Source organism: Drosophila bipectinata, chromosome 2R (genome assembly GCF_030179905.1).
Source record: "Drosophila bipectinata strain 14024-0381.07 chromosome 2R, DbipHiC1v2, whole genome shotgun sequence".
Taxonomy (NCBI): Eukaryota; Metazoa; Arthropoda; class Insecta; order Diptera; family Drosophilidae; genus Drosophila; species Drosophila bipectinata.
In genome coordinates, this window is record NC_091737.1 from 23,413,187 (window position 1) to 23,433,592 (window position 20,406).

At 41.8% G+C, this 20,406-nt stretch overlaps 2 protein-coding genes across 2 annotated transcripts; both read left to right on the forward strand.

Annotated features, from left to right (window-relative positions):
* Positions 1–595: 595 nt before the first annotated feature.
* On the forward strand, positions 596–1,457 carry LOC108123046 (uncharacterized). The gene is made up of 3 exons (XM_017237949.3): positions 596–747; positions 1,082–1,249; positions 1,308–1,457. The coding sequence occupies exons 1-3, from the start codon at positions 715–717 to the stop codon at positions 1,455–1,457; spliced, it is 351 nt and encodes a 116-aa protein (XP_017093438.2). The 5' UTR covers positions 596–714.
* A 12,480-nt stretch (positions 1,458–13,937) lies between these two features.
* Positions 13,938–20,082, forward strand: hbn (aristaless related homeobox homeobrain). The gene is made up of 5 exons (XM_017237895.3): positions 13,938–14,294; positions 16,103–16,388; positions 16,537–16,666; positions 19,071–19,158; positions 19,318–20,082. Exons 1-5 carry the CDS (start codon positions 14,138–14,140, stop codon positions 19,893–19,895), a joined length of 1,239 nt encoding a protein of 412 aa, XP_017093384.2. The 5' UTR covers positions 13,938–14,137; the 3' UTR covers positions 19,896–20,082.
* Positions 20,083–20,406: the final 324 nt, after the last annotated feature.

Here is a 20,406-nt window from a genome sequence, read left to right on the forward strand (position 1 = left end):
GCGGCAAATGGCAGTAACCTTTGGCAAATATGCGTACTTAGTTCCGTCTGCCATGAAAACCAATTTGGGTTGTCATAAAAAAAATTAAACGAAAAAAATAAAACAGTTCATGAAGCCAAACAAGATTATATTTTCAAGTACCTGGTCGAAGGTTGAAAGCAAAGTCACAGATCGGAGATCACATTTCATTCATATATTTTCAAATATTCAAAAAAAAAAGATCTTTAAAGGAAACATTTAAAGTTTATATTTTTTGAAATTATTTTCCATAAAAATTAATTTAAAAAAAACATTTACTTACAAGACAAATTATATGGTTTTCCCACTTATTTTGTACAATTATTTTAAATATTTTCTCAGAACTAGTTTGACTTGATTTTAAATAATATTTTGTAGCTAAAACATTTTCCCAATTACCAACTTCCTAACCGTTTAATATTTGTAAGCCATATTGTATCTTTTAGATTTCCCACTCTCTCAAATTTTAGGCTCTTCGCTCTTTGTAACTTCTCAAAGTGGGTTCGACCTGCCATTATATTGTTTTTTTGTTGTTCGAGTCGTTGATTTTTATTTTCAATATTTTTTGAGTTGGCGCTTGGCTGGGTTTTATGCAACTACACGATTTCTGCGATTCGTAGTCTTCAGTGATCAATGGTCCAGTGACTCGCACGGGTGGCGCTTCAGCCTAAAAAATAACAGCTCCAATCCGACACAATGTTGCACCTGAGATTTGTCTTTATGGGCGCTGTAAGTGCACCGAAATGTGTTTAAAGTAAAGTAAATAAGCCATGAATAACATTATTAAGGAAAAGTGTGCATAAAAATAAGAGAAAAGACAAATTGTGCAATTGTGTGTTTCACGGGGCGTATTAGTAATAAATACTTTCCCATGGAGGCATTATTGGAATTTGTCTGAAAAAGAGATAAAACAGCATACCCGGCTAATAAAGGAAAAGAGATTAGGTCATTTAAAATAAAAAATCAAAAATAAAAAAAATAAATAGTTCTTTCCGTGCTTTTATTGAAATATTAATAACACGATTAATAACGACCCTTCCTTCAATACCCCTCGTAAATAAAGCTGCTGGTCATCCTGCTCCAAGCTAGCCAACCCACCGATGGCTTCATCCTGCGCTTTATCACCGAAACCCTGCAGAACAATGTGGCGGGAGAGCCCATCCTACACGAGACGACCCAGTGGAACTTTGATCCTGAGGCGGCCAAAAAGGCTCGAGCCTTGTACTACGAGGTAAGTGGCGCCATCACCAAGAGATCCCCAATATCTGAACCATTTCCGGCACTTGCAGAAAAACGGTTTCCGGTCGGCCAAGTTCATAGAGCGACTGGGCGTGGGCCTGGATGGACGCCACGAGGAGCGACGGGAGGAACAGATCGAGCGGGACACAGGGCGGCTGAACGGAGCGCACAATGTGAATTATCCGCCTCCACCGGTTTAGTCATAAATAATAATAATTTAAATTTAACTTCTTGTTTCGTTTGCCATGAAGAGGGGGATATCCAGCATATTGTCATCATTTTAATTTGCTGCGATTAATTGTCATTGTGCGCATTAATGTGCTTCACAAGGATTTGCATAATTTGCACAACGTCGAGCCATGGGATTCCCCCCTCTATCCATAATTTTCTCTGTTTTCCGCTTATTGTTAATGACGGCAGGATCTGAAGGAGGGAGGGGCGCTTTGGGAGAGCTTCGGAGAAGGACTTACCGAGTCCCCAGCAATGTTGTTGTGGTTTTAATAAACGTTATTAGCCAGCTGGGATGGGGGAGCTGGATAACCAGCCACCCTGCAACTGCAAATTGCCGCAATTACATTTGGCTAAAGCGAAAAGCAACGGCAGCTACTTACTTTCGCAATTTTGCAATTTCATAATTATGTCGCATAATTGAAGCCAATTTCGCTTCGAGCTGAATTGGGACAATGTGGAAAATGAGTGAAAAGTGTCGGCGAAGGATATGGGAAAGTGGATGCAGGTATGCCTCTATAAAGCTGTGTTTTTTCTCTTTTTCGCTTTTGGCAATTTTTAAGTCATACTTTTAGGGATTTAAAAATAACAGAGAGCATGGATAGCAAAAAAATTAGCTCTATTTGACATATATTTTCTTTTAAAGATCGGGTATAGTTCATAGAACAAGATATAGATTTGTATAGGGCTTTTTATATAAGCCCAATCAAGAAATATCCTTTTTTAACAATATGAAATATAAATCAATGGAAGCTCTCTCTTAAATTAAATTTCCTGTTAATAAAGATTTGTGAATAAGCCCGATTTCGAAAATCGAAAGCCGGCAATCGGACGGATTAACGCGAACAATGGCAACCGCAAACTGCCGTGCCACTGCAAATGCAACTGCCACTGTCAGAAGTGGAAAGTGCCACTGATGTTGCGAGTGTGTGTCCCACCACGGAAATGAACTGTCCACGCAATGATGCAATAATGCAGGGAATAAGGCAACAAGGCAAACTGCTGCGTTAAATAAATAAAATTACCCACAATTTGCGGCTCTTTGGGGATTCGAGAGTCGACGGAAATTCAGAAAGGAAATTACATTACAAGTGGAGAGTGTCCTCACTGTAGGCCAATGGTTGGTAGTATGGGGCGTATACGTAATCCGGCACCAACCAGCGATAACACCATAAAATTGTTTAATAAATTGTTAATACCACATTGTAAATATTTCATTGATAACGAGTTCTCACTCCATGGTCCCTGAACACTGGCCTCCGTGTGAACCGAAGCAGTTGTTCCTGTTTACGACACTAATTTAATACGAAATCAAACAGTCATCGGCATATCGATAAGGCGAGCCAGCGGGTTGACTTTTATTAAAGCAAAATGTAAATAAAATCATAATGATATTTCGCTGGCCCAGGCCAAGCCATGCCAGGCAAGCCAGTTCCAGGATGAGACCGAATGCATATTCATTAGCCTTATCAGCTCACTCAACATCAAATAAAATGTTTAATAATATATACAAGTAAAGGGCGGCAGGAGGCGGCAGGTTGGGTGGCAAACTCGATAATAATGACGGGATATCACATCAGGTTGAATCAATTGTCGCGTTGTTGGGTATTAACATTCATTTTGTGACGATTTTCCCCTGACATCAATTGCTGTGAAAGCGGATTACTTGTCATAAAAATACGCACGCAAAAAGAGGGAAAATTTATGTAAACGCTCCAAAAAAAGGGGCTGGCAGGCTGTCTTTCCGGTGGAAAATACGAGTACGAGTTTGGATACTTTCAATGGCAGCTAAATGTTTTTTGATACTATTATTATTAGACAGGTAGTACGACCATGAACGGTTGACAAGGTTATAGAGATTGATGGGAATACTCTTTCTTTTGGTATGATATAGTATAACCCAAACCAAATACAAAGCTGAAACCTATTTATGAATTAAAATAAAACCAGAATCTATTGGCTAGACATTGCATTAGTCTGGGCGGCAAATTGGCATTGGGAAATGGATTCCTTTTCACCTCTCCAACAAAATGGGAAAGGCACTTCCTCATTCCTGAACCCTCAACTATGCTTCCCAGTTTGCTGATTATTGGTTCAATGTACCTGAAGGACATTGGCTGTTGGAAACAATAATGCAATGGGGCATTATGCAATGTGGGTGGGAGTGAGCTGGGTTGAGCTGAGCAGGGTTTTGGAATGAATTTCTTAATGCATTTCCGTTGCGCAATTGAAGTCAAAGCTAAAGGCAGGGCAAGGACTCTGACGGCGGCTAATGCACAGGCCACAGCAACAATAAATGTCAACTTGTCCTGCATGCAAGTGAAGTGTAGCCAGAGAAAGGCAAATCAACTTTGCTTGCGCATAAAATGTAATTTATAAAATGTAATATAATATCAACAGCACACAGAAATCGGGGGAGGACCAGGGGTGGAGATGGGGTCATCCTATAACAATGCCATAATGTCAACCGGCTTTTGTCCTTGTGGCTGATTCTGCTGGCTACCCGCTGCTGCTTGAGTTTCTCATTCTCTTTGCTTTTTACACAGAGAGAAAGAAAGTAAGACGATCTATGTTTTTAATAGATTTTTCTGAAACTTAATAAATAAAGCATAGTCTTACTTATCCTATAACTAATACTTTATTTTCATTTTTATTTTAAAATGTTATATACCTTCCTTTTTTAATATTTCTCTTTCTCGGCTAAGCAGCCTTTATTTTATTTCATTAAAAGCAGGAATCGACTTCCTTGCGCCGCTCTCCTCTAGCAAGCTCTCCTCTGCGCTGCAGGAGGTCCTTTAGCATATCCTTGTGCCTTTTTATTTGAGGGTAATTGCGATGCTAGCAGGGCAATTTTAAATTTTATCATTGCACCCGCATCTGTCGCTGACAGATTAGTTAGTTCTGATTCTCATCCTGAGATTCTTTGGCCTCAGCCGATTCATTGCAAAAGTTTTCATAACTTTATCAAGTAATTATACGTTTTCAGAAATCTTTGAAAAATAAATTAAGTTTTAAGACTAAAGGGTTGGATGGTAGATCAGTGTTTTTATATGTATTTAGTTTATATATACAATATATATTGTTAGCACTGTTCACACGAATATGAAGATTTGCTTGCATTTTTTTATTCCTTCAATATACTTGTAAAGGATTTATTTTCTGTATTCAAAAAGCAAATCCATTATGGCACAACGTCCTCGACTAATGCAGTCAGCAAACTTTGGAAAAAGGAAAGGCTTTTCCTCAGTTAATGCTTTGTTATCGATATTGGTAATGTATTCAGCTTTTTTTAAAAAAAAGGAGGCTTGTATCCTTTTTCTTACTATACTATACTTTTCTGTACTGTATAATATTATTTACTATAATATCTAATCTACTATACTTGAGCCCATTACTGCCTTCAGTTGGCAAGCCAAATGCAACATTTCCTGATCAGAGGAATTCATTTAATTCGGTTTTTGGTTTCGTTTTGTAGGTTGCCACTTGAATTCACTTGATTACAAAGTAATTTATTGGCAAAACGAAAAGTCCAAGGACCGGCAGTGGCACCGGCAGCAGCACCAGCAGCAGCAGCAACAACAACAAGCTATGTCAACAAGGATTTGTCTCAATGACAGCCTCCTAGCCACCCATCTGTACCACCACCACCCACCAAGCCCCCTCCGTCTATCCGCTGTGCATACGAAATGGGCCAAATCCCAAAAATCAACAAACAAATGAAAAGAAAATTCAATAAAATACGTTAGGAATCGTAGAGGAAACTTTTTCGCTTCTTTCTTTCTGGTTTCTGGTTTGGAGGGGAAAAACTAATTACACAGAAAAGCTGAAAAAGCGTCTGCCAGTGGGCGTGTTAGCCGAACCGAGGCACGCCCACCATTTTAACGGGCCCTTCTATTTAACTTTCATTTCTTTTCCCCTTACGTTTTTGGCTTTTCCTTTTTTTTTTTTTGCTTTCTTACGTCTTGGCACATTGCGTAAGGCGCATTTAATTACGTATGCCAGGCAGGAGCTGCAATTCCCATTCACCTTTTTTAGATTCTTTTCTCAGCCATTAAGGACAGTGCGTTTTCGTACTATAAGGTGTTAATAGTCCTATACAGAAACTGTCCAAAAAATGCTAAACAAATAGCAGAAAAATCTAGTAGCTATACCCGGTACTTCTATCATATTCTTTATAATAAATCACAAAACCTTATCTTACCGAAACGCACTGTCGCTAATTCGGACCCAGAAAAAATGCGAATAAAATTAATTATTTTGTCAGTTGATACAGCAATGCTAACTGCTCCCGGATCCTTCTTCAAATCCAATCCAATCCCTTGCTCTTTTCGGCTGTCGACCCGTATCCTTTGCTGGTCCTTGGCGCTCTTGTGACACCCACAAAGCCGCAGGACACGACGCGTCGGCCGCCCGCCACCTGCCACACACAAAATTGGCATGTTGTGTCAATATAGACGGCAGACACTGTAGCCGGGTCCTGGCCGTGAGGTTTGGCTAAGTAAGGATCTGTCATCCGAAAGCCATACAAAAAATGAGGAATTCCCCCCTTTTGGATGCCCTTTTTTTGGTTGCGTGGCCCGCGGTCATGTTATTTTTTGCAATTTAAGCGATATTTGTGAATCCAAGGAGTGAGGCCTTGCTCCTGGAATATCCTGCTAAAGATATCGTCGTTGATGCATAAAATGTTTACAGAAAGCAATGATTTTTTTTATAAATCTTTTGATGATTTAAGCGATATTGAATTCATCAAGATGGACGAATAAAAATCGCTGAATAAATATTGTTAGAGCCAATCAAATATTCAGAGAATAGTTTTTTGCAATTTTCATTGACATGTCCTTTGAACTGCGAATAGATTCCAGTTGGCCTCTTTTTGTTAAAGAACCTTAATGAACCTGTCCATGGCCGCCAAACGGCCAATAACAAAGTTAAAACAAACAGCGGGACGACCATAAAACTACCATCCCCCGCATTAAGGACCCATCCACCATCACACTCTGGGGGCCAATGGTCCAACCAACCACACGTTTCCAGACAATTACTGGCAAATTGCGTTGAAATGAAATTTTCAACGTTTCGATTTTTGGTTCTCGTTCTGATGCCTTTTCCCTTTTATTTGTCGATCCTTGTTATTTTTTTTTTGTTTTGTATTTGGGCTTTGGAGTCTGGAAAGTCAAAAAAACGAGATCCAAAAATTTTCATTACAATTCAGTTGGAGCAAAAGGCCACAAAAAGTAAAAGACAACGCACAAATGTGTGTGCAACGCAAAATTGCGGCTCAGCTAAATGCAGAACAAAGAAAAAACAGCAACAGCTGCAGTCAGATAAAGATTAAATGAACGCTAAACTGGCAACAGCGAAAAAACAATGCCCCATGGGTGGGGCCCACCATTTGGGGGTGGTGTTTTGGGCCAGAATGCTACATTCGGAAAGGGTTTCTGGCCACTCATACTAGACGTCCCAGTGATGCCAAATTTTAGAAGGTGATAGATACCTTTAGAGAAAGATTATTTATATTAAAAATAGTTATAATTTAGTTAAATCTATTAGGTAACTAAAAAACTATAAAAAAGGGAATTATTTGGAATTATACATGCATTATACATTGAAATATTAAATAAAAATCAATTCAGTAAACAGAGAAGTTGTGAACTATGGATCTGTTATGCCAAATCTGTTTTCTAGATTCTAGGTTCTAGGTATTTGAGTTTATAATAATTTAATTTTCTTCAGAAAATATATATATATAAAAATATAGCTTATAAATAGTATTGATTATATGTAGCCAAAGGTAACTAGTTTTAATATAATAACTATTTACCCTTGTAACACTTCACATGACTTTAACATAAAGTAAAACTGCCGCAGTTAATGTATATAATATATGCATGTATATATATATATATATATTATATATACTTATGGAAAAATATATTTATATATTAAATATATCAACTATATATTATAAATCTTAATTCTCATTCACAAGGCAATATCTGGCGGGAAAACCGTCAACTAGCCAACTGGGCATTCCCGATACGAATCTGCATATGAGCTAATCTCTGGGCGTTGATTTTTTGTTGCAGCTTTTAGGCGCAAACGTTTATTGCATTTAGTTTTCATTTTGTTCCCAGCCGCTGTCCTTTTTTGCCCAAAAAACGAACTCAAACAAAGGCCTCCAACCACGGGGCCAAAATCCCCCAAAATGGAACCAAAAAAAAATTTTTGGCTAACGAGAAATTGCACTTGGCCAAGTGGTTGGAGGAAAAGTGGTAAGTGGGTGGCTGGATATGTGGTGGGCGTGACTTATTTGCACATGATGGGCGAAATTTAAGCGCTTTTAAACACAATTGTTATAAATAAACAAAACAAAAAATGTAACAAATTTCATTTCTGCAACGTTTTTGTTTGAGTTAAAATTGTATGCAAGTTTTTGCATGGAATCCTGACGATGATGTCTAGATGTATGTGTGTGTGGGGTTGGGCAAATAAGGAAATTTACAGCACTTATGCAAACTCACACACACACACTAACTCTCGCATACAGATGCAAATGGGGAGCCCTCACCCATACAGAGGCAATTGAATGCAATTTTGCATGAGATATTAAAAAATACTTTTTTTTCGCCATTTTTTGGGCTGCCAATTGTGTGTTACATTTCCGTGAGTATGAGTGAATGGCGGTGGGGGCGTGGTCTGGAGGAGTCCTCGTAGGCTGCACTTTTTATTTTATTACGCTTCCATTTGCTGCAAGGCTGGGGCCGAGCAACAATAACAAATGAAAACCGTTTTTAATGAAATTTTTGAACAAGTTTCCACACCACACTCTCTGCCACTTTCGGCTCTCATAAAAAAAACGAATGGGCCGAAAGGATGGTAGGGTAGGGTGGGGGGGTTTTTCGAGAATCGACAGGCAATATGCAGATGTCCTGATGAGCCTTCATCAGCCTTTCATTTCCAACCATTCGAGTCTCAATTGTTCCTCATTTGCCAATCTAGCCATAAAACTGCTAAAAACTTATTTTTTCCCTTTTTTTATTCACACTCGAAACAGAGGAAACGTTTTCGAGGGTTTTTCTTGGGCACACACTCGGTCACAAAAGGTGTGTGATTACAATTGTTGTTTGGCCAGCCCCCGCCCCCCCGGTAACGCCCATGCGTACACATATCAAGCGCCTTATTGTATTGTCGCCCGAGATTGAGACTCGGATTCGGATTCAGATGCAGGATTCTGGATTCGAGATTCCCAGGCAGGGCCAAAGCCAGATACAGAGCCACTTGGCAGTTGTCAGACTTTTGTCGGCTTATTTGTTTGTTTGGCTACAGTTTTGCATATTGTCCTGCATATGGATGGATATGTGGGCATTATCCCTCTGTTGTGTCCTTCTGGGCTGGCCAAAAACGGTAGCCACTCGACCATTGTTCGTGCGACCAATTTTTATGTAATTCAAGTGCACAACAATGTGACAGGTAATTTCCAATGAATTTCCTTCATCCCACACACACACACAGGACATGGGAAACAGGACGATGGACCACATGTGATTGCCCATCTCCGAAGGTGAAAAGAAGGTGGCCAAATCTGCACCGCAGAATGCCAATAGAACAGAAGCCGAGCCGCATAATTATTGGGAAAACACTTTTGTCGGCCCCGAGCCGTTTGAAGTGAGCAGCCAGCCTCCTGGCCAGGGTGGCTGAAAAGGAGCCTTCTAGTCCACATCCTTAGCCGCTTATCTTGACGAGAAATTTGCCAGAAGTACGACCATGCATGGTCCTTTCATATGTGCTTTAATTTGGCCCGAAGTGAGTGTCAATTTACCACTAATCTGGCATATGTAGACCAATTCGCAGATAAGTGTTTTCCATACTAGGAATACTATGGGCTTATCGCCAAGGATCTGGAAAAGTGTGCCTGAAGGCGGCTCTTCCGCTGGCTAAAAAATAAAACCTGGATGTCCTGTTCCTGTTCCGTTGAAAATACTCCTTTTTCTTCCGACTAACCCATTCTTTTCGCCCCGGGACTTAATAAACGTGGCCAATAATGCTGGGCACAAAAATGTTTAGATACAAAACTTTACCCGGGATATTTGTATGCGGCCTGGGTCCTTCCGCATTTCTCAATCAGTTGGCCTCCTCCCACCGCTATATTAGATTATGGAACTAAATGTCAAACAAGCCTTGGCCCGTCTCCAGTCACAGTTGTTTGATTACGTCCACAAACAGTCAAGGATATTGGATAATTCAAGCGCCTGGCTACGTGAATGTGGCCGACACGGCCCCCCAGTACTCGCAGTTCAGTATCAGTATCTCCGACCTCTTGGTGTGGGTGGTGTGTGTTTTGGCCCGGTTTGCGGTTGCTAGCCAACCTCAGAAGTTGCTCATTTGCTGCCGCATATTACATTTTGCGAGAGCAATTGCGAACTCGCCCGAGGAGTTTGGAAAACGATTTAACTTGGGTTATGCGAATTTCAGAAGCCTCAAGTTTTAATAAACTCGATAAAAAGATGGGAAACTGAATGGGATTCAAAGGATACACTTATGGGGGCTGCGTTTTGAGAAGAATTTGAAAGATAGGTTCTTAGGTACCAAAATACTACTACTTCCCTCCTTATACCCAAAATTATTCGATAAGGTATCATCAGAGTACATCATGCCCTTCTCCATCTCCCCTTCCCCAAATGATTTAAAAAGTCAATCGGCTTTTCCTGCCTCTTTCAGAAAACCGCTCAAAAATGTTGTCAGTGGCAGCCATGCACCCAACCCATCCGCCCACTAGCCCACTCGCCACCCACTCAGTGGGTTAGAACTCAAAATTAAATATCCCAGTCATAAGAAAAGCTATCAGCTCACCTCTAACCCATTCCCGCTCCTGTTCACAAGAATATCCGGTAGACAATGGCAGGCAGACTGTAAGTAGACGAAAACTTTTTAGTTGGATTACGTGGAGGGTAAGGACGAACGCACACACGTATCCATCAGATACTTGCCATCTGCTGGATACTTACCCCGCCCACAGTCACTAACACACTCGCACGCACCCACACAACGAACGAAATTCATTTTATTACTTTGATATATTAGATTTAATGGTTAAGAAAAATGTTGCCAACAGCATCTGCCCCACCGCCGTCACGGCACCACCCCGAGCTATCCACCCCCTCCCGCACCTTTTCCGCCTGGTGGCTCTATTGTGGAAAGTGGGTGTTTGTGGGTTGTTGTCGTCGTTGCAGTTAACCTTATTAAAAGGTGAACACAGTCATGGCACCAGGGAGAATTGCCACAATGTGTTTACACGCAGCAGCAGCGGCGGGGCGGGGGTGGCCAAGTGGGTGGCTGATAGTTGGGTTGGGGGTAACACGATAATGACCTCGTTGGCTTGGGACCGCGGTGTGTGTGAGTGAACTGTTGGGACATCCAATGAGGTTTCACCTCCAACGCGCATGTCCCGAGAGAAACCCCCCTCGGAGAGAGGGAGAGAGAGAGAGCCATTCGCTGGAGAAATTTCCTAGCCGAGCTCTCCGAGGACTCCGTCGTGTCCTCCACCCCGTTTTACAACAACCACCCACCCACAGGCCGCCTGCCTCAATTGATGTGCTAATTTAGAAATTACAATGAAGTGTAGCCTTCAATGAGTTTGAGTTTGACTTTGATTCAATTTGTCATTTCACACTTGGCCTAAATGGCTTTCGGTATCAGTATCAGCCCTCTGCTGGGGTCTGGGGGTGGTGCTTACAGAGCTCCTTTGGCTAAATTAGTTGAAAGTGTTCAAGAGTGCAATAGAACAATAGGGTTTTCCAGGGAAACAGTAGTATTAAAATCAAGTTTTTTCATTAGGAATTAAAATTTATATTGTATTTAAGATTTTAAACAATGAATAATTAGATAAACAATAAAGATAGTATGATAATTTATTTAAACTAAAAATATAACTCATAAAAACCACTAAAAGATTAATCATTTAATGATCGCATATCGAAGTACTTTAATCAGTTGGCCCCTGGATAAATTAGGGCCTATCCTGGGCTATATCAGAGATCGGGTATCGACAATTACCGAACCAGAAACCCCCCCAGGCCAGCCCTCCTCCAGCTTGTTAGCCAGACTAATGAGGCCACGATTATGGCTAAGTGCGCCGATGATGCTGCACAAATTTCAACGGTATTATGCATTCTACATTAGATCATAGATTACGCTCTAACAGATCCGAGCAGGTACCCCAGAAAAGAGTCCTTAGTCCTCAGCTGCCCTCCTAGCCGCAGCTCTAAATTAAACGAACACAAAATCGGATTTCTGAATGAAATCTGCATAGGAAAGCGTCCTATGAAAATATGATTAAGCGCCTTGGCTTAGACGGGCGCTAAGCCGACGTCTTGGCCTCTATTCGGCAGCCTGGGTCCTGCGAGTCCTGTGTGTCCTGTGGCGTCATACATCTGGCACATTAATGAGCACGGTCAGCGGCAGCTTTGTCCTGGCTACTTGTTCACAATTCACGGGAAATAACGTGTTCGTTCTCGGCCAATGCATTTTGGCTAAAAGGTGCCACGATCTTTGGCTTTGTTTGGGTTCGGGGCACAAAGGAATTGTGTAAGTTTCGACAAATTAGAGAACATAAATCCGCTGCTGCGTTTTGTCAGCATTGTAAGCGGCGTTTCAGCTCAGACACTATGGGCATTATGCGTTTTGTTGTTTCGGTGACCACTTTTAGCCACGTTTGCCTTTCTTTTGTGTTATGCAACCAGGGCCTGTGGCAGAGCTTTGGGGATATAGCCTGGCCTAAGCAGTTGCTCAGCACAAATCCTAGGGCCCGTCAGGTATCATTTATTCAAGGTTAAAATCATTTGCAATGTTGTTTTAGGTTGTAGTTTGTATATTTGTAAAAATAATAGTTATCGAATGGTTAAGGAAGATAGTATTATTATGAGTTATATTTATAAGTTAAGAAAAACAGTCTAAAAATTATTGATCTATAATTTTTTTAAGTTTTTCTCTTATGGTATACATTTTGAAAATAAATTATTTAACATCTACGTTTTTATATGAATGCTTAACGAAGCATATATCTTAATTTTAAAATGATCTATTTTTGAAATTACTAAATAATTTATACTCCTAAGATATAGGTCCTATAATACTCATGTAAAGACTCTCAGAAAATCAGAAAACCAAGGTTTAGGGTTTAAAAGTTTGAGAGTTATGTTAAGAAAATAGATTATTTTCTTTATTTTAAGAAAATATAGGTATTGGTACTAAGGGAATCTATAATATGTTAGATCTAATAGTTAAAATTCAACTTATTTTCTTTAAATTATTCTATAATTAGAAATGTTAAAAATATAATAATAGATTATAATAGATTAGGTTTCGTTTTATGTAGTTATGCAATTGATTTAAACTTTAATACCAATATGGATTGTAAAATAAAAAACAATTTATGATACTGAGATCCGTACTGTACCTGTTTTCTCTAGAAGATTACTAAAAATATCCCCCTGGATAGATCCTGTGGAACGAGATCAGTTTAATCAATGAACTTACGGCCCCGATCCGGCGAAACTCCCTGCTAAGTAAAGGGATTCATTGATCGTTTGGATTGTTCAATGAAACCAAGGGCACATTCTCAAGCCGCTGCGGCCCGAATCCTGGCGATTAATCCATCGCCGAAATGGAAGCGGAACTAATAAACGATGTCCATGCAAATGGCCGACATGGCAGGATTCAGGTAGGCACCGCGCCAGTGGTACAACCTGTTTTGTGATTTGCGGATGAGCCCGAGCCAGGGGAGGGATGCTATACCATAGAGGGAGAGAGATGAACAGGGGCGTTTCGGGAGGGAGATGCAGTATCCATGAGATACACAGATAGTTTTTAACAAGCAACAAATTTGTGAAATAAATAAAATTAATGAAACAAACTAGTTAGGGCCATGGGACGATATCGGGATAATGGGGCGATGGAGAGATGGAAAGAGAGGCACGACGAGCGAAAGGGAGGGCAGCAGAGGAAAAGCGAGAGGGAGAGTCCCAGAGAGAGCAGAGCCAACACCCCTTAACAAAAGCTACCTGCAATACAGAGACACAGATACGGCTGCCACCCCTAGACAGACAGGGAGGGCGAAAGTGAGAGCAAGCGAGACGGCCTAGCGGCAGGACATGGGCCCAAACGAAGGATTGGGAACAGTGAGCATGTCAGCTCAGCCTCGCCCATTTCGTTCCTGCCATACACTTGCAACAACAACAACAACAGCGGCAGCAACAGCAACAACCTTTGGCAGGAGCAGCCAACAATCGTTGGACGTATTTAATGGTACGGTTCCGCAGGAGACGAGCTCAGTCGGTGGTTGTTGATCGTCCCGAGCGTTACTCGCACCACTCGCTTCCTGATTACAGCGCACACATAGCTTCCAGCTCGTCGCAGTGGCTGTGAGAATTAAATCAAATCGATTTGTCGTCAAACACAATTAACTAAGTCATTCTCGGTGCGTGCTATCGTTCGCAACATATCTAATTCAGTGACAATAATCAAATAATAAAATAAAAGTTTCAAAGCTTGATCTACATTAAAAATATAAATTCAATTAAAACGGAAAAATAAGATTAGAATATTAAAGACAAATCGAAAACAAGTGCCATAAACTATAGCTCTTGGTGGAGCTATGATGACCACAACAACCACACAGCACCACCAGCATCATCCCATCATGCCGCCAGCCATGCGTCCCGCCCCCGTACAGGAGAGCCCCGTATCTCGCCCCCGTGCCGTCTATAGCATCGATCAGATCCTGGGGAATCAGCACCAGATCAAACGCAGTGGTAAGTCTACATTTGGGGATTTTATTTTTGTTTTTAAGGTTTTTTTTTCGAAATTTTTACATATGCCGACGGGGATTCTTCTTCGACAAGATCTTTTCAACCATTTTCTGCCTATACCATAGGGGGTCTAATGGATATCAATTGCTTAACTCATTTTTATTCATTATAAAATAAACTATTACATTTTTAAAATGTAGGTGACAAACATGACATGTAATGTCATTAAAGTATGTTTAATTATATTTAAATATGATATATGAAATCAATGGTTTATGTAGGATATTTCTAGGCTTAAGTTTAAAGATGTAATAGTTCAAAATTAAATGTTTGAAATTCTCATTAAAAGTAAAAATAAGATTCTTTAAAACACTTCAAGAGATAAGGATACAGTCTTGCAAATCAATCTTCATGAGCCTCTTTTCAACTTAATTCATCTTAGAATTGTTTCAAAATTGAAATTAAATTAAAAACTCAAAGAAAATTGAAGTAAATATGGCTTTATGGTTTACTCAAGCCATAAATCTCATAGCTATCTATAAACTATACTTCTCTAAATTAAACTTAAGCTTAGCTTAATTTCGTGAGGAATAAATTGTCCAAACACACTCTAAAAACCCACCCAAAGTAAAGCTTCATTATCAAACTTCATGCTCCGTCCAAAACAGTTGACCACATCAAAAAGATTTATTTGAATACCCATAACAAGACACCCATCGAAGTTGTCCTGTCCTATCTGCCATATCATATGCAAATTGCTCGGAAAGGACATTTTATGGTAGTTAGTGTGGGAGAGACAGAAACTTTACGGCAAACATGAGCCTCGTGCTCCACCCAGGATAAAAAAAGGAAACATATCACGACAATAGGGGAGGTGTTGTTAGCTTGTAGAAACTCTTGTTTGGGGGCGTGGTCGAGCTGCAGGAGGCTGTTCGCCCAAGGATCGTCTAAAGAATAAAAAAAAGTGTATCAGTGTATCAAAACAAATCTGGCCGGATGTGACGCGTTTAAGGAGAGGCCGGGAGTGAGGATGAAAAGCAATTGCGCCATTAGACCCCTAATTAGATTGGAAGTTCTTTTGGGTGTGCGAAGCCTGGGAGCAGGATCTAAAATTGCCAGCCAGGACGCGGCATTCAGGCAGGGCACCCATTGGCCCAATCTCAGGTCGCAATTTGGCGACAACGAGCGGCGTGCGCACCGCAGGATACTGCATCCTGTGAGCCTCGTTCTCGATGGCTGGCGCGTAATTTGATGCTAGCTGGAAATTACCTTTTCGCCACAACAGGCTGCATAAATGTTACGAAATACGATAAGGATACATCCAGAGAAGGCGTCCTGCTGGGCGCAGACGTGTCCTGGTGTCCTGGTGCCATTGTGAATCTGATTAATTTGAGGTTCATTAAAGTTTGATTACACGTTCTACGTTCTCCGGTTTTCAAAAATCTCAGTACTCGATTCGCCCGGGGCCGTGTGAAAGGATATATGTTTGAATTTATAAATGCCCGGCTGGGCGAGGGGGAAAACTTTTTCTGGCTTTATATTTATTTATTTGTTATTGATTGCCAAATCAATTTGCGTAGCTTTCGAGTGAGACTTTGCTTTAGAAAAAAAGGAGGGTTAAAATTCAGGATATAACTACTTCAGATACAATTGAATGAATTTCAATTCGCATCGAGCAGCGACAGCAGCTGCCGCTGAAAGCCGCTCAGCTTTTGATTTTCAAAGTCAAACGAAAAACTTTTTGTTCGCGGGTCCTCGAGTTCAATTTGAAATTGTTTAACTTTTCCCCTCGCATATTCTCCATCCCGCAGACACGCCCAGCGAAGTGTTGATTACGCATCCCCACCACGCCCATCAGCACCACATCCATCACCTCCACAGCAGCGGTGGCAACACCAATGGCACCAGCAACCTCCAAATGCCGCAGCAGCAACACCCGCACCAGCAACAGCAGCAGTTGCAGGTCCAGGCCAAGCGCGAGGACTCGCCGACGAACACGGACGGAGGACTGGATGTGGATAATGATGACGAGCTGTCCTCCAGCCTGAACAATGGCCATGATCTCAGCGACATGGAGAGGCCGCGCAAAGTTCGGAGGTGAGTTTCCAGCGACAATCCGCTTACCAGATCAAATCGTATTTACCCATTGTCGCGCTATTAAAAAACATCCAAACAAAGGGTACTTGCCTCGGCCCTTATCGCCAGCTCGCAACAAGCATCTAACCATCGGCCTTTGATTTTCCAGATCTCGCACAACATTTACAACGTTTCAATTGCATCAGTTGGAGCGGGCCTTCGAGAAGACCCAGTACCCCGATGTGTTCACAAGGGAGGATCTGGCCATGCGCTTGGATTTGAGCGAAGCACGCGTCCAGGTAATTGAAATCTATAACGATTTAGGCAATTATTTCTGAATTAGACCAGGCGCTAAATATCCTTTGATTAAATATGTTGTATGACTCGACAATAGATACACGATACTTATGAGTACTTACTTGTTAGAGAAGCTTATATTGAAAGAGTAATATTGTTCATAATATGGATCAGAAAATATTTATTACAGTTTTAAGCTCTATAGATTTTTAATCTTCAAACTTAACTGGTCGACAACAAGCAAACCAAAACAAATTATTCCGATTTTTGAGTCTGGGAACTTGATGGATAAGCCCCTGAAACAATCACCGAACCCAATTTGTAAATATCCTTTGAAACACTTAAACCCCACTTTGTATACAAACACGCTTAGATATAGTCAGGGGGTTGCCGGATTTTTAGGGGTTGGCTGAAAGGACATTAGATATTGTGATTTTCCAAATGATTAAATTGGCCGCGCTCACATGGTGTTGGTATTTTTATTAACTCTACTTTTGGGTAAACAATTAAAGTGTCTTTGGGTGGCTGTCTGCCGGCTGCAGGACACGCGGCATGGACGCACACCATATACACAGTCGACTACACATGTAATTAGGGTGTCCTTTCGCCCCGACTCTGAACACAATTTGATCTCGGTTGAGAATGCTTTCAAACACTTCACTTTTGATTGAGCGATTCGCTCAATTTCGTTACTATATGCTCGCATGCCGAGGGGGGGAATGAAAGTATCGCAATCACAGTCGGGGCACAAAAAATAAAGCGAATGTAAAACAACTTGACCTAAGCACTCACAGAGGGATTACCGACTCTGCATACAAATTGTCCGCTTCACGGTCGTCATCCGCATCCTCGCATGCTCACATCCTCGCAACCTGGCACTCACATCCTCGCATCCTGTCATCCGCGTATCTGTTAGCAGATTAACTGTAATTGGTCATTGATTCGCATATGCAGAGAGTTTAGGGGGGTACTTCAATAGTAACATATTTAGAGCTGTCCGTTTTGCACCACAATTTTTGTAACATTTTTTTTCGGCGATGGATACAAAGTATCTGAAGCTTAATCCCCGCCTGGTTTGGGGTCGATGAGTGGGCAATTATTTTGGGATTTGCGAGCACATGGTGGGGTCACTCCAATAAAAAAAAAGGAGTAGCCATGGATTGAACTCACGAAGCCAAATTAAATTTTTTACAAAACTGAGAAGAGTCTAGTCTTTAAGTTCAACCCATTTTTTGCGATCTGGCGACAGTTTTTCTCTCGTTTTGATCGCACATGTGTGATAAATGCTGAACGGATATCCGCAATTCAACTTTTACTGCCTCGCTGCTCCGGCACAGTGGTTTAAGTTGTTCGCATTATAATTGCTACCAACTGACAATTAAAAAGCCCACAACATGGGTCGTCCCATCAGAGAGACACACACAGGACACAGGACAATAATTGGCAGCAATTATAGCAAGGAAATCGTTGCTAATTTACTACTCGCTCAACTGCACCCATTGTTGCAAAGCCCTGAAAGGGGATAGGGGGCTGTGGCATCTAAAACACAGGGTGTCTATAATTGCGGAGACGACTACTCTTTTGTCTCGGACTCTGGCCCGGAGTACAGCCACCTTACAGCCAGTTGTCAAGTGATTTCAATTTACAAACAATTAATTTTCGCATCAAATGCCAGAGATTCTCCTCAGATTGAAAATCCTTCGTCCTTTCCCATCCTCGGAGCGGAAATGTGTGTGCAGCCAACGCCTATTTTGTGGGGTGCAGCAGTGGGAGGATGGAGGATGCCGGAGGTCTGGAGTCCAGTCAACCCCAAGCAAGTGTCGAAAAATGCATAAGACACCCTTTTGGCAGCCAGGAGGCAGACAAAGACAGACTGCTGAGAGCATTGCAAATCAGAGTAGAACACTTCCGATTGGATGCCATTGTATTTGGTCTCCCCGTCCTCCTGCTAACCCTTCCACTCAGCCCATATCCTTTCGGCTCAGACATGCGAGACTAGAGGCCCAGAAGAAGCCACCGAAGGACACAAGTTTTTGGACTGACAGATTGATAGATTGCCGAATTGTTCGAGTTTTGGTCAAAGTCAAAGCAATTATAAGACTCTTGGAAAGTAGTTGGTTTTTGTGGATAAAGTTTGTACAACAGGATACCCTATATTAATATTTAAATCAAGAAATCCACAAATTAATAGAAGAGGGAATTAAGCCTGATTTTTTATAATTTATTCCTTCCTTCCTAGCATTGTCAGCGCTCTATAGATCATAACTACTTCCTAACCCTCTGGTTTAATTATAAAAATAGTATACCTATAATTATCACATTGTAACCCCCCTTTTTTTAAGGGGTATCACAATTTGCATTCGCAAAACAGCAACTCTAAAGTTCCATCTTTCTGTGCACTTGCAGGTGTGGTTCCAGAACCGTCGGGCCAAATGGCGCAAACGTGAGAAGTTTATGAATCAGGACAAGGCTGGCTACCTCCTGCCCGACCAAGGTGAGTGTCCTACCCCTGCACCACAGCCCAACCACCCACCCACTGATACGCATTTGATTCGTCCACAAATTGCCAAATTACGTGTGCAACATAATTAGGAATTATGCCGCTTGTCATCAACCCCGAATCACCCACAACCATCCCTTTTGTTCGTTTCAGGTCTTCCGGAGTTTCCGCTGGGCATTCCCCTGCCGCCCCACGGCCTGCCCGGACACCCCGGCGCCCTGCCCACCGAGTTCTGGCCCCCGCACTTCGCCCTCCACCAGCACTTCAATCCCGCGGCAGCCGCTGCCGCCGGTCTGCTGCCGCAGCAGCTGATGGCGCCTCACTACAAGCTGCCCAACTTCCACACCCTGCTCTCCCAGTACATGGGTCTGAGCAATCTGAACGGGATCTTTGGAGCGGGAGCTGTGGCAGCGGCGGCGGCAGCCAGTGGCTCTGCAGCAGCGGCCGCGGCAGCAGCGGCGGCGGCCGGATATCCGCAGAATCTCTCGCTCCACCAGGTGAGCCAAGTGAGCCCGCCCTGCAGCAACAGCAGTCCCCGCGAGAGCCCCAAACTGGTGACCCATCAGCACCCCCCGCCGCATGCGGTCTCGCCCTCCGGAGGCGGTGCCACCACCCTGATCTCGGGCGGCCTGATGCTCACCTCGACGGCCGCCCAGTCGCCGAGCAGCGCCACCGGAGCCAGCAGCAACGCTTCCACACCCGTCTCCGTGGTCACCAAGGGCGAGGACTGAATGCCACCACGACTTCGTTATGTACATATGCTGTAGATATAGCCGCCTAGTTATATATTGGATCTGGATGCTTTGTCTTTGGCCAAAGTTAACGTAGTTGTAACACCCGAATAATAATCTATCTGTAAAATATCTTCGAGCTATTAGAAATAAACACTTAATGTTAGACTATCTACTAAGGAGAACATGTCGATGAAAAATAAATCAAATGAAAGAAAAACTAAAGTATTTTATAAATTTTGGGGGGTATTGTCATATAAGCCATGGCGTATAAATATTAATTAAGGTGATGATGAGGAAATTTAAGGTCCTAATTGTTTAGAAATTTGGTGGATCTTAAATATTCCCTAATAGAACCTAAAAACAAGGTAATACAAGTTTGGTTGGTTTAGAAAACCCTGTTTCTGATTATTTTTTATTGTTTTGAACCTTTAAGATACTTTATAGAGGATAATGATTGATAATTTTTGTAAAGGATAGGTTGGAATAATTTTTAATATACAGAACTTAT